This window comes from Ictidomys tridecemlineatus, chromosome 5, assembly GCF_052094955.1.
Source record: "Ictidomys tridecemlineatus isolate mIctTri1 chromosome 5, mIctTri1.hap1, whole genome shotgun sequence".
NCBI lineage: Eukaryota > Metazoa > Chordata > Mammalia > Rodentia > Sciuridae > Ictidomys > Ictidomys tridecemlineatus.
This window is the reverse complement of record NC_135481.1, coordinates 116,358,453-116,372,381: the sequence shown is the minus strand read 5'-3', so window position 1 is coordinate 116,372,381 and position 13,929 is coordinate 116,358,453. Positions and strand designations below refer to the sequence as shown.

The 13,929-nt window shown below is 41.9% G+C and overlaps 1 protein-coding gene across 7 annotated transcripts in view; it reads right to left on the bottom strand.

Annotated features, from left to right (window-relative positions):
* The window catches only part of Vrk1 (VRK serine/threonine kinase 1), an 86,364-nt gene that overhangs the window by 34,075 nt on the left and 38,360 nt on the right, over positions 1 to 13,929 (bottom strand). For all 7 annotated transcript variants that reach the window (XM_040274548.2, XM_005333899.3, XM_040274554.2 and 4 more), the window contains one exon: positions 12,612 to 12,667. In XM_040274548.2, the coding sequence (XP_040130482.1) occupies positions 12,612 to 12,667 (56 nt within the window). The remainder of the gene's footprint in view (positions 1 to 12,611; positions 12,668 to 13,929) is intronic.

Sequence of the window (13,929 nt, the reverse complement as noted above, 5' to 3'; positions counted from 1 at the left end):
TTGGGATAGAGTGTGGCTGAGTATTAGTATTAGTATTATGTAATGACAGTCCTGGGTTCTGCCCTAACATTACCAAAAAAGAACAACAAACAGAAAACATGATCTTTAACAGTCCCTAATATCAGAATGAAAATTTCTCAATAAATATTCTGACTTTAATACTAGAAAGACCTGATACTCATTATATTGTCTATATTAATAATTCATTTCAACTTTGAATACTATATAAAACTACAAGAAGGTCAATTATGAATTTGCCTATTTGAAAGAAAAGTGAATGGCATCAAGAAGTTTAGAGTAGGGCTGGGGAAATGGATTCAGTGGTTAAGCACCTCTGGGTTCAATCCCTGGTACTAAAAAAAAAAAAAAAGTTGAAACTAAATGAACAGAAAGAGCAGCTAAAAAGGTGGTAGAAAAATTAAGGTTAAAAATATTTAAAATAAATAAAATAACCTTTTAAGGACTGTATACAAAAAAGAAAGTAAAATAAGGCCTTCATTAGCAAATAACTTAAAATCTAGTTAGGGAAATAAACACATATAAAAAATCTAAAAACAACTAGTGGTATAAGAAGGATATCACAAGTTTGGCATGGTGGCACATGATTTGATCCCAGTGGCTAAGGAGGCTGAGATAACAGGATCTCGTTCAAAGCCAGCCTCAGCAAAAGTGAGGTGCTAATAAGCACCTCAATGAGATCCTGTCTCTTAATAAAATACAAAATAGGGCTGGGGATGTGGCTCAGTGGTTAGGTGCCCCTGAGTTCAATCCCTAGTCCCCCTTCCACCAAAAAAAGAAGAAGGATATCACAGGTGAAATTGTAAAATAAATGTTAATACAATGAGTGATGTAAGAGTTTAAGGGAGTTCTGAAAATTCAAGTATCAGGAGAAAAAGAAGCAAATAGCTATTACTAAATTTCCCTTTTAAAGGGAAAAAAATCAATAACACTGCTTCAGTTATCAATTCTTTCAGGATTTCAAACTATAACACTGAAAAAGTTATTAAAATATTAAATACAAAAGAAGAATCAACTGAATATTTACTACTGTCCTTATTACAAAGAGAAAGCAATAAGGGTCAATGGAAACAGAACTAAATGAGAGGACAGGAGACGCAAAGAACTAAAATAGGTTTGATAACAGCCTTATAAAGACATGTAACATTTGTTCCCCTCCAGTACAAAGAAACTATGTTTTCTATCCATTCTTCCCCTTAACCATATAAATTTAAGAGGGAGTAAAAGAAAAATTACACTGAATAACAACAATATTTATTTTCTAAAGAGCAGGGTATTGGCGATTTAACAAAGGGATGCTTTACCTGAGTTACATCCCTACATTCCACATTTTTATTTTGAGATAGGGTCTCACTAAATTATTTAGGGCCCTGCTAAATTGCTGAGTCTGGCCCTGAACTTGGAATCCTCCTGCCTCAGCCCCCCAAACCAGGCGTGCGCGACCACACCTGGCAACTACTGAAATAGTTCAAATTATTCATAATAAATATAATTTTAAGATAAAATAACAAAATCTCAGGTAACTGCAGAAGAAAAAAAAATGTTTATATTCTACTTCCTTCTAAGAGACAGAAACCATTTCACAAATAAACCAGCCAAGAGTGTCCGAGGTAACCAGATCATTTGAACCTCATGACTATGAGAAGTAATAAGAGGGCTTATTTCTCACAATGAAAACCTTTAGAAGATCCTATAAAGAAATTAATCTTGCCCATAGATTTAATATCTTAATTTGCTGTGTCAAAGACAAATGTAGATAATATTCTGCAATTCCATGCAAATGATTCCATTTAATGTTAAAATTTTTAGTTCTGTGGACTCAGCAGCAAGCTGAATCATTCAAAAAGAAATGTTATTCCAAAGTGAGAAAGAAGAAAACTAAAACGAAAGAGCATCAAGAAAGGGGAAATGATAGGAAAACAAAGCACTGACACTAAACTTTAATCATTTCACCTGTTTCTGGGCACAAGGGAGAAATAAGCAGGACCCAATTAGCCTCCCACTGTAAACAAAAACAAATACAGGAAATCACCAGTTTCAGAAATTAGACAAAGAGTAGTTCAAGACCATGACCTCTAAAAGACAGAAGTGGAGTATACTCCATGCCAACCTTAGTTTTTTTTCTTGGAGGCACTTAGAAAAAAAAGGAGACCAAAACCCACTCACGTGGTCCTAATTCCCAAGCCCAGCTATGAGATTAGAGAACTCTAAATTTACTCCTTGATCCACTTTGAGTTTTGTGCAGGGTAAGAGACAGGTTCAATTTCATTCTATTAAATATGGAAGAGCAAAAAATAAAATCAATAATCAATAAATGGGGTGGTATCAAACTAAAAGCTTCCACACAGCAAAGGAACCAATCAAGGACATGAAGAGACGTAAAGAGAGAGCCTACAGAATGGGAGAAAATCTTTACCACCAGCACCTCAAACAGAGTATAAATCTCTAGGATATACAAATAACTTAAAAAACTTAACATCAAAAAAAACCAAATAACCCAATCAATAAATGAGCAAAGAAACTGAACAGGCACTTAACAGAAGAAATACAAATGGTCAAAAAAAAATATGAAAAAAACGTTCAACATCTCTAGCAATTAAAGAAATGCAAATTAAAACTACACTGAGGGCTGGGGTTGTGGCTCAGCGGTATAGCACTCGCCTAGCATGTACGGGGCACTGGGTTCGATCCTCAGCACCACATAAAAATAAAGGTATTGTGTCCAACTACAACTAAAACAAAACATTTAAAAAAAAAAAACTACACTGAGATTCCATCTGACCCCAGTCAGAATGACAATTATCAAGAATACAAGTAACAATAAACATTGGGAGAATGTGGGGGGAAAGGATACCAGTTTGCTGATGGGACTGCAAAGTGGTTCAATCACTCTGGAAAGCAGTTTGGAAATTACTCAGAAATCTTGGAATGGAACCACCATTGACCTAGTTATTCCACTCCTCGGTATATAACCAAAGAACTTAAAAGCCACTTACTACAATGGTGCAGCCTCATCAGTGTTTATAGCAGCTCAATTCACAATAGCCAAGCTATGGAACCAATATATATACAGAATGCAATATTACTCAGCCATAAAGAAGAATGAAATGATGGCATTTGCCAGTAAATGGATGGAACTGGAGACTATTATGCTAAGTGAAATAAGCCAATCCCCCCAATCCAAAGGACAAATGTTCTCTTTGCTATGTAGATGCTAACCCACAATAAGGGAAGGGAAGATCAGCCATTCATTGGACCAAACAAAGAGGAATGAAGAGAAGGAAGGAGGCATGACAACAGGAAAGACAGTAGAATGAATTGAACATATCTTTCCTATCCTCACATATAAATACATGACCAAAGTAAATCCACATCATGTACAACCAGAATAATGGGATCCTAACTGGAACAAGTTATGCTTATTCTCTGTATGTATAACACTTCAAAATATACTGTCATGTAAAAAAGAAAAATTATATAAAAAAAACAAAATTCTAAATTTAGAAATACTGGGGGGGAAATTTAAAGACTAGTATCTCTTATGAAAAAAGACAAAAAAATCCTCAACAAAATATTATCAAAGCAATTTCAGCAATAGGTAAAAAGCATAATACAATTTGACTGGGCAGGGTATGTGTTAAAAATGCAAAGTTAATTCTACACTCAATTATCATCAATGTAATTGCCACATTAACAGAATAAAGGAGAAAATTGTATGATCCATCTCAAAAGATGCAAAAAAGCAATCAGAAAATGAACGAGCAAACTGGGGGAAAATATTTACAAAATATATATCTACAGGACTTATATCTAGAATAACTTTCTTTATATTCAATTAAAAAATAGCAAAAACAACCCAGCTACTAAAAAAAATGTAAAAGAAGCATGGGAAAAGAGTGGAGAAAGCACTCCATACACAAAAAATACATATGGATGGCTATTAAGTAAAATGAAAAATCCTCAAAAATATTAGTCATGAAGTAAATGCAAATTAAAGCCAAAATGAGACATGGATGCACATCCACTCTAATGGCTAAAACCCAAGCCAACCTGACAAGGACAATACTAAACTAGAGAGAATGAACAATCAGAATCCTCATGCATTACTGACAGATGTGCAAAATGACACAATCACTTTGGAAATCTGTCAAATACTGTTATAAATCTGAACATGTCATCCCTATAAACCAGTAATTCAAATTCTAAGAATTTATATAAGAGAAATAAAACTATATCCATAAAAACACTGTACAAGTGTATTTATAAAAGCTTATTCATAGTAACCCAAAGGTGGAATCAACCCAATTGTGTATCAACAAAAAAATAAAAGGGAATGAATGACTGATACACCAACAATATATGTGACCTTTAAAATATTATATTAAGCACAAGCGGTATATATTGCATAATTCCACAGAATAGGAATAACTAAACCATGGCAAAAAATCTCAGACAGGTCCTTGCCTCAAAGAGTTTTGGGAAGTAGAGATTTAACTGGCAAAGGACATGAGGAATCTTTTTGCAGGGGTGGACATGTTAAAAGGATTAAGAGTTAAACAGTTACACACACATTTCCAGAAATCTTTGGACTATTTTATATCCACATATTTCCCTGTAAAAATTATAACTCAATTAAAAATATATATAAAAAAATCACTTAAACAATTCTGTTCTGTTGGGAAAACATATAACGGCAGCAGCACCCCAGAGAAATACCCCAACATGGTGTCTAAAGACCCTCTTTCTCCTCTTTGTTTCTTTCACTGGCGCAAAACATTCCCGACAGCGCCAACGTTCAAACCCTGCTAGTGGGAAGCCTTAGCCCCAATTAGAATTAACTTCTTGGGCTCTGGAACTGACATATGGAAGAGCTTGCCAATAAATGGGCGACCTGTTATCTACCTCAGCCCTGCGACCTCTCCTTAGACCTATATAAACACACAGCCTTTTGTAATAAAGTGGGAACCTCTTTGGTGATCTGTGTTGTGTGGTGCAGTGTCTTCCAGTCTTACAGTGGTGCCGAAACCCGGGAGATGGCGTGCTCCACAAACCGAACCCCGTCTCTGCCACCACCGTCACCAACAACATATTTTGCCCTTGTCTGTCTTTTTGGGCGCGGGCTTCCTGTACTCACCACTGATTGGGTCTAGGTAAGGTTCCCCCTCCCTGGCTCGCCAACTCCGTTCAGGTTAGCACTCTCCTGACGCCCAGTAGGGAGGAGGGAATGCACTCCACTAAGACCTTCACTGGTTGCAGTGGACCCTCTGGCAACCTGCTTCCCTTTGGGGTGTGAGGCTTCTAGGTTTACCTGAAAGAGGCTCCCTGGTCTCTTCCTCCCCCTGCCAGAGCTGTGTTCAGCCCCCAGAGCTAAACTTCTGCGGGGGCTCTGTCTTTCCTTCCTTGACTTTCTCTCGTTTCGGTGGAAAAATTTTCCTGACATCAGGTGGCTCGCGGCCTGGACCTTACAGGGTCACACAGACTGCACTTCGTCAGTGACAACCAAGCTGTGCCCTCTGTTCCTACTCACAGTGGACTGGTCACTTTGGGGACGCCCACATGATCCTCCATCTGCTCTACGCTTCGAGGAAGCTCCTACAGCCTGGGTTAATTCTTTTTCTCCCTCTGCTGTTTCTTCCTCCACTCTCTAACTATGGGAGCCTCCCCATCTATACCAGAAACCTAACCACTCAAGTGTCTCCTTAAGAATTTGGCTACTCTCTCTCTCCCTGGACCTCAAGCCCAAAATTCTTATCAGATTCTGTACCCAAGATTGGCCCACATATCTGCTAGATAATGACAATCATTGGCCTCCAGAAGGCTCATTAGATCCAAATTTCCTCCAGGACCTTTTAACTATTGCCGGTGCCTGAAAGGGTAGAAAGAGTTCCCAGGCTTCCCCTTCCTGCCTTCTGCTCTCTGTTCCCAACCTTCCCCTCTGCGCCCTGCCTGCGCACTTCCCCCTCCTTTTCCTCCCGTCCGTGCCACCACCGCTGCTGCAGGCCGTGGCCTTGTCTGCGTGCTTCTAGTCTGCCTGGCCACCAGACATGTACACTGGTGCTCCACCTTCCCGGTGCGGCGGGCGAAACGGCCGGCAGTGCACCCTCGGCGGCTTGGAGAGGCCTCGGGATCCCACCTCAGCCAGCGGGAAAGCCACCGTCCTTCACCTTCATTGCGGCACAGCAGCTTTTGCACGAGCCCCTGACTCGCCCCGCATCTCCCTTTGCTGCCCCGTTCCAACAGGCAGGCAGGATGGGTCCCACCTGCCTACAATGGGCGGGATCTCCGTATCTCTCCAAGCCTCTCCTCCTCCCCTGACTCTGCTCACTTCTTCTACTGATAAGCCCTCCCCCCCCCCACTCACGCCTCTCCTGTCACTGCTTCACTGATCCCTCTTATCAGATAACTCACAGTTCCTTTGTTCTGTCAGGGAAGTAGCTGGTGCTGAAGGGATAGTCCGAGTGCACGTCCCATAACTGAACCTAACTGGGACTGCATGCAAGCAGTTTCTAATAAGGTAGTTAACTTTGATAAACTGAAGGACATTACCCAGAACCCTGATGAAAATCCATCCTTATTTCTCAACCGCCTTACAGAGGCCCTAACCAAATACATTAAGCTAGATCTTGAGTCTCCCATCAGGGCTACAGTGTTAGCAACCCATTTCATTACTCAATTGGCTCGTGATATAAGAAAAAAGCTCAAATGAGCTGAGGAGGACTATCAGACCCCTATCTGAGACCTGGTGAAAATAGCTTTTAAAGCAGGCTCCATTGCAGAAAAGAAGGTAACACCCCAAACAGCCCTTGCCAGTAGCCCTGAGGCCTACATCTCCAGGAAAAGTTTCAGAGGGGAACCAGCATTCCTCTCCACCAGAGGCTTGCCTCAAATATAGATGTGAAGATCACTGGGCTCACCAATGCCCAAACCCACAGCCTCCTTCCAGGCCATGCCCCACCTGTAAGCAGACAGGACATTGGAAGATTGACTGCCTCTGGCTGGCCCTTCCTCAGTGCCTCTACGCAAGGGGTATGACTAGTCAGGCAGTCCCCTCTCCTGAACTTTTGGGGTTTGCAGAAGACTGAAGAAGCCCAGATTCAAAGACCCCCTCAGCCCTCTCGGAGACCAGGGTAATGCTCCAGGCAGCGGGTAAGTCCATAACCTTCCTTTTGGACACGGGGGCTACCTATTCTGTCTTGCCTGCCCATTCTAGGCCTCTGTTTCCTTCCCAGGTCTCAGTTATGGGGATTGATAACAAACCCTTCTCCCCAAACAGAACTGTAAAGCTGGCCTGTGCCCTGGAGGAACACCCATTCACTCACCATTCTGGTCATTCTCCAATTATTAAGAGCCACCCTCCAATTACACCCCAAGAATACTACCACCCATCTCCTTTGGCCTTTAACTCTTACCCTCTCTAATGACCTGACAGTACCTACTGTGCCATTGCCCCCTGATCCCTAGGTCTGAGACATCTCCATGCTGGTTATTGCCTCTCACCACAAGCCAGTCCATACCCAGCTGAAACACCAAACTAAACTTGCTTGTGTTCCCAATTTCCTATCTCCAAAACCCATAGGGAGGGATTTAAGCCCATTATACACCAGTTTCTGGCCCAGGTACTCCTTATTCCTACTGACTCCCCCTGCAACACCCCCATACTGCCAGTGCGCAAACCCTCTGGAACTTATTGCTTAGTCCAGGAACTCCGCCTAATTAATGAGACAGTTATTCCCATCCACTCGGTTTCCAACCCTCATGCTTTTCTTTCTCATATCCCCCTTTGACCATTCACTTTACTGTCCTGGATCTTAAAGCTGGCTTCTTTACAGTGCCTCTGCATCCTGACTCTTATTACCTCTTTGCCTTCACATGGGAAGACCTTATATTCTTTAGGTTTCAACAGCTGACATGGACAGGCCTACCCCAAGGCTTCAGGGACAGTCCGTACCACATTGGTCAGGCCTTGACACAGGATTTAACTGTTTGTAATTTGGGGATAACACTCTCTTACAGTTGGATAGAAGCCTTCCTTCCTGCAGGAAAACTGCTGACACCATCAGAAAATGCTGACACTGTCGCCTCCATCCTCATTGAGCAGGTCATTCCTAGGTTTGAACTTCCTGCCTCCATCCAGCCAGACAACGGTCTAGCCTTCACTTCTCAGATTGTTTAACTAGTTTCCAAAGGCCTTAACAGCACTTGGAGGCCCCATATCCCCCCCTGACCCCAATTCTTGGGTAACGTTGAGAGGCCTAATGGCATTCTCAAGGATCATCTCACTAAACTTGCTTGAACTCAGACTGTCCTGGCCCAATCTTTTGCCATTGGTCCTCATCGAAATTCGGGCAATCCCTAGAGCCCCCTCAGGCCTTAGCCCCTTTGAGCTGTTCTATGGATGCCTTTCTTAATCAACTAAAACTTTCCTGTCACTCCTCCCCCCCCTTGTGTCCCACCTGCCCTATCTCATGCTTCTATACAAACTCCTAAGAACACGCACACTGGTGTCTTCCTGCACCATCTGTTACTTCTGTTCCAGCACAATCAGGAATTAAATCGGACCCTCTTCAACCAGGTGATGCAGTCTTACTTCAAGAGCTACATTCTCAGTCGTTGAAACCTCACCGGACAGGACCCCATATAGTCATATTTCCACCATGCTGAGGCCCACCAAACCCAGTTTCTCGCCAACACTCTCCTATTACTAATCACTCATCTCTCTCAAGCTTCTATCCCAACTCACAGATGGCGCCTCTACATCCAAGCGACATGGCAACAGGATGGCACCATCCGCTCTCAGTACATGGGCCAAGGCAACTGGCCTTTCACTGACTGTAATCAGGCCCTTAATGTTACTGGATTCAACTGGGCCACCTCATCCCATTTATGTTCAGCAAAGCTATGCTTCATAGCAGATCAAACTGAGGAGTCCTGTTGAAGCCATATCACCAGGAGGCCGCCCCACCTGCTGATGACAAGATTACTCCAGAGGAGCCTTAAGAGTCACCTTCTAGACCTCCCCTTTACTCCTGCTCTCCACATCCTAACTATCCTCTAAAGCTTCGCCTGTCTCGTGTAACCGCCCATACTCCACCATGATACTTGGAGATTCAAAGTCAGAGAGACATATGTCCTTGTTACACTAGTCTAGTTTCTTCAGTCGATTGCGCCCCTACAGGATGTAATGCATCCATCTTCCTTCCCCTCTCCTCCCAGAATTCTGAACTTTTAAAAATAGCAACTAGGCCTTACCTTTGCTTCTTATATGATCAGACAGAGATTACTGCAAATGGTGACCCGAACCTATGGGGGATGCCCCTACTGGTCATGTAACGTTCATAACCCACATGCATGCATCAGGGATTCTGCATTGGAAATTTGAGATTGATGGGGGGGGGGGGCTAGGGTAAATACTTCCTTCTACTGTGACATATCCTCTCCCACCCACTGTGGCTCCATCTCCATCTCCCGAGAGCTTCAACCCTCCCAGCCCTCAGTAGCTATAATCCCTACTGACATAAAGCATTCCGAACAGCAGTTGTTAGACTCCATACAGGATCCATATAAGCCTAATGTCAGGAGTCCACCACAGTATTCATGGCTACGACTACTTACTGAAACTGTAAACTTCTTAAATCTAACCCTCCCCGCCATCATACCAACTGATTGCTACTTATGCGCCTCTCTGACTCGACCTTTGCTTGCAGCAGTTCCCTTGAACTTCTAGGCTTCTGACCTCTCAAATTTCTCCACTCCATCTGCCCGCCATTCTCTTGGAACCCTTTCACCCGACACTCCATTATGGGAGCCTCCATTATGGGAGCCCGAGGAGTCTCACCATACTGTGATTCCCCGGAGCTGCCTCCTGGGCTTGGGTGTGTCCCAGTCAAAGTTTTGCCACTCTAACATCACCTTTAACTTCGCCCTCTATGAACCACCTGGCTCATTCTTCTGGTATAATGGTTCTCTCATCACTATCTTATTCACCAACACCTCTACCCATGTATACTGGTGACGCTTGTCCCACAGTTGATTCTCTATACCCCAGTTGAAGTGCAGGCCCTCTCGTCTCCCTCAGTGCAGAATAAGTGGGCTGCTTCCCTTCCAATACTGGTGGGTCTCTCACTGGCTGTATCTGAGGCGGAGCTCTAGGACACTCCTTATGGGCTGTACAGGACATAAGTTCTAAACTTGAACAAGCGCTCACTTCTATGGCAGAATCTCTAGCATCTTTACAAAGGCAGGTCACATCCTTGGCTCAAGTTACTCTTCAAAATCAACGAGCTATAGACTTACTCACAGCCGAAAAAGGTGGAACCTGTCTTTTCTTGAGGGAAGAATGCTGGTACTACATCAATGAATCAGGCCTTGTGGAAACTAATGTAGTCAAGCTCACCGACTTGGCTACCTCTTTGAAAAATCCACCAAACCAAAACCCATTTGCCACCTTCTTTTGAGCCCACTTCCAATCGTGGCTGTTGCCTCTTTTAGGGCCCATATGTCTTCTTTTCCTGATGTGTCTGTTCCTGCCCTGTCTGTTTTACTTCCTACAGGGCCAATTATGGAAGATCTCTAACCAAACTTTCAACCAGCTTCTGCTTAGGTACTATCAGCCTCTGACCAGTGAACCCCCAACATCTTCAAGAGAACAGCTCACTCATTGCTGAAGCTCACTACCAGGCGCGATGGAATGCAACGGACATCGGACAGTGGGAGACAACGAGCCCGGAGAACCTCTTAATCTGCCATCCTGGATTCTGAGCCTTTATGTCCTTTTAAGCCTCCTCATGGCCCTTGGCATCTTCTCTGTCAGTCCCCCGACATGGAACTTCTGCCAAAACCTGACGTTTGCTTTAATTTTTTATCTTCATCCTGCTTTTGTTTGCTCTGATCTTCTTCAGGTGGTGGTGACGCCATGTCAAGGCAACGCTTCCAATATTTCCTAGAGTCTCTGTTACAGGACCAGTGACTGATACCAACTATTTCTTCCATCCAGGACTGGTTCGATGCCATCCATGACTTGTGGTTTCAGGGAACTTTCATAGACTTCACCCCTATGGAAGTAGCTGTCTATAGCCACTGGGTTTTATTTCTGGTTGCCATGATCTCACCAGACCTGCCCCCCCCCAACATTCCTCCACTTCCCTTTCTAGGCCCTCCCCGCACAGCCAGAAGCAGCCAGATCTGACTAACGATGTCCCAATTCCTAAGAAAACAAAAAGGGAGGAATGTTGGGAAAACATATAACGGCAGCAGCACCCCAGAGAAATACCCCAACATGGTGTCTAAAGACCCTCTTTCTCCTCTTTGTTTCTTTCACTGGCGCAAAACGTTCCCGACAGCGCCAACGTTCAAACCCTGCTAGTGGGACGCCTTAGCCCCAATTAGAATTAACTTCTTGGGCTCTGGAACCGACATATGGAAGAGCTTGCCAATAAATGGGTGACCTGTTATCTACCTCAGCCCTGCGACCTCTCCTTAGACCTATATAAACACACAGCCTTTTGTAATAAAGTGGGATCCTCTTTGGTGATCTGTGTTGTGTGGTGCGGCGTCTTCCAGTCTTACACGTTCTAAAAAAAGTTGGGTGAAACAAAAACTGAGTGAAACAAAAACGAAAAACTTTCAAGTAATTCTAACTCATGAGTTGTGAAGCCTTTAGGAAAAACAGGGAGTTATATATTAATTTCCCCAAATAACACATTCTGCTGACTCTTACGTTTAACAAAAACATGTTTTTCACATGTATTAAAGAACTCTGGGGGTCAGGCACAGAAGCTGAGGTTCCTGGAGGCTCCAGAGGCTGAAGCCCTATGCAACTCGGTAAAACCCTGTCTCTAAATAAAATACAAAACAGGGATGGGGATGTGTGTGGCTCAGTGGTCAAGTGCCCCCGAGTTCAACTGCTGTACCAAAGGAAAAAAAAACACCCTGGGGGAGGGGACAAATATTGGTAAGTAAAAAGGTGAATAATTGATTTTTTTTAAAAAAAAGTCATCTTTTTATTTCATAAATTTGTAAATTGACCTGGTTATTCATAGTGTGCTTATTATGTAAGATGAGATGCTGTCAATCCTTACACACTAATTTTGACATTAGCATATCAGAGAAAGGCCAACAATCATAAATAATTTAATTTATTGAGCTGAACAAGAAAGGGAAGAAAATCAGGAATAAGTCAAAAGAAAAAAATAATAACCAAGTGGAAGTCCAGAAATAAATGCAAAATATAATAAAATTACATTAAATCAGTAATGTAAATATTAAACGCATCTCACCTAATCCAAACAGATAAAATGAAAAGACTGAGCTGAATATTTTTACTCCACAGCTGCATATTTCTACACTTTTATTCACTTAACCCCAAATACCAGTACCACTCTAATTCAAAACAGGCCAGAAGGACTTCTTAAGCACAAATTACTTCAAATTGTAAAGCTTCTTTTGTTTCTCATTAAACATTTACAAAACATTATTTAAAATGTAATACATTACGGTTTAATTAATTATACTTATCAAAAAGGATGTTTTACAAAATAAATATTATGTTAACTTCAGTTAAGCAAAGAAAAATATTAGCTAAAACATTTTCTTACCACTTTCACCACACAGGGTGCATCACTGCCAACCGATTTTGAAGAATTTCTATCAGCTGTTTAAAAAAATTAAATAATATCAGAACAAGTAATGTTATTATAAATATTATACCAATATTTAGATCTATATATCTGTAACCCCTTGATAGAGTAAGTTTCAGTTCCCAAATATGTGTTTCAGGATATTATCACAGCACATTTCGTCAATTTTAGGACTGTTCCATGTTTTAACATGTCTGAAACTAGAACACATCTTACAAACTCTGGTTTCTAGAATTTGATCAATTTAATTGCAGGAAACTCCAAGTTTATGTTAAATATTTCTTTAACTCAAAAGTATTCATGGCCTTTGACATTCTGACATGCATTGTGAATTCCCTGAAGAATAACTGATATAATTTTTAAATTTTAATAAACTATGAAATCTGTTTATAAGGAACATCTGAAAGGTATGAAAATAGGGAACTGAAGTTCAAAAACTCCTAATTTGGGAAAAACTCATCCAGATCAATACTTAAGGACGTATCGGAACTTTTAACTGCCATCCAAAATAATTTTAACATAACTGTCTTTTTATTTCATGCAAATAAAGAAGCACTGTTTTCTTAGAATACTGAGATAAGCGTATAACATTGCCCATATTCTCACTATTTACCAAATACCTCTTAAATGCCAGTTTCTAGAAAATAGGGATTTAGAAAAGATTCAGATAACAAATAAGTATGTTTGATGGCAGTAGGTACTAGGGGAAAAATTAAGCCAGCAAGGAAGGGAGGCAGAGTTACAGTGTAGAAGAGACCTTGTGGACAGCACTACTCAAGCACTGGTCTCAAGGGATCCAGGGAGTGAGCCTAGAGTACAGAGGGAAATGAACTCTAGGCAGACCAGCACAAAGGACTAGATGTGGGAGCAGGCTAAACAAGTTTGTAACTGGGAGAGAAGAAATAAGGAGGTTAGAAAAGTGACAGGAGATATCAGAAAAGCAGCAGGGTTTAACAGGTAACATCAAGGTTTTGAGAAGGGGACTGGCAAGATCAGACTCATTTTGGTGAACAGGGGGCAAAAGCAGAATCTGGCAGATCAATGAGCAAGAAGTAATAGTAATCCAAGGGAGAAAAGAGTGACCTTGAACCAGTGTGAAAAACAAGAGAAGGTATTGATAATTGGTCAGACTGACCACACATTCAAAAGAGAGCCAACAGGATTCATTGATGGACTGAAGGTAAAGGTTTAAGAGAGAAAAATGGAGGTATAGATGCCTCCATGATTTGGGCCTAAGCAACTGGAAAGAGGAAGTCGCTAATATGGAGAAAACTGC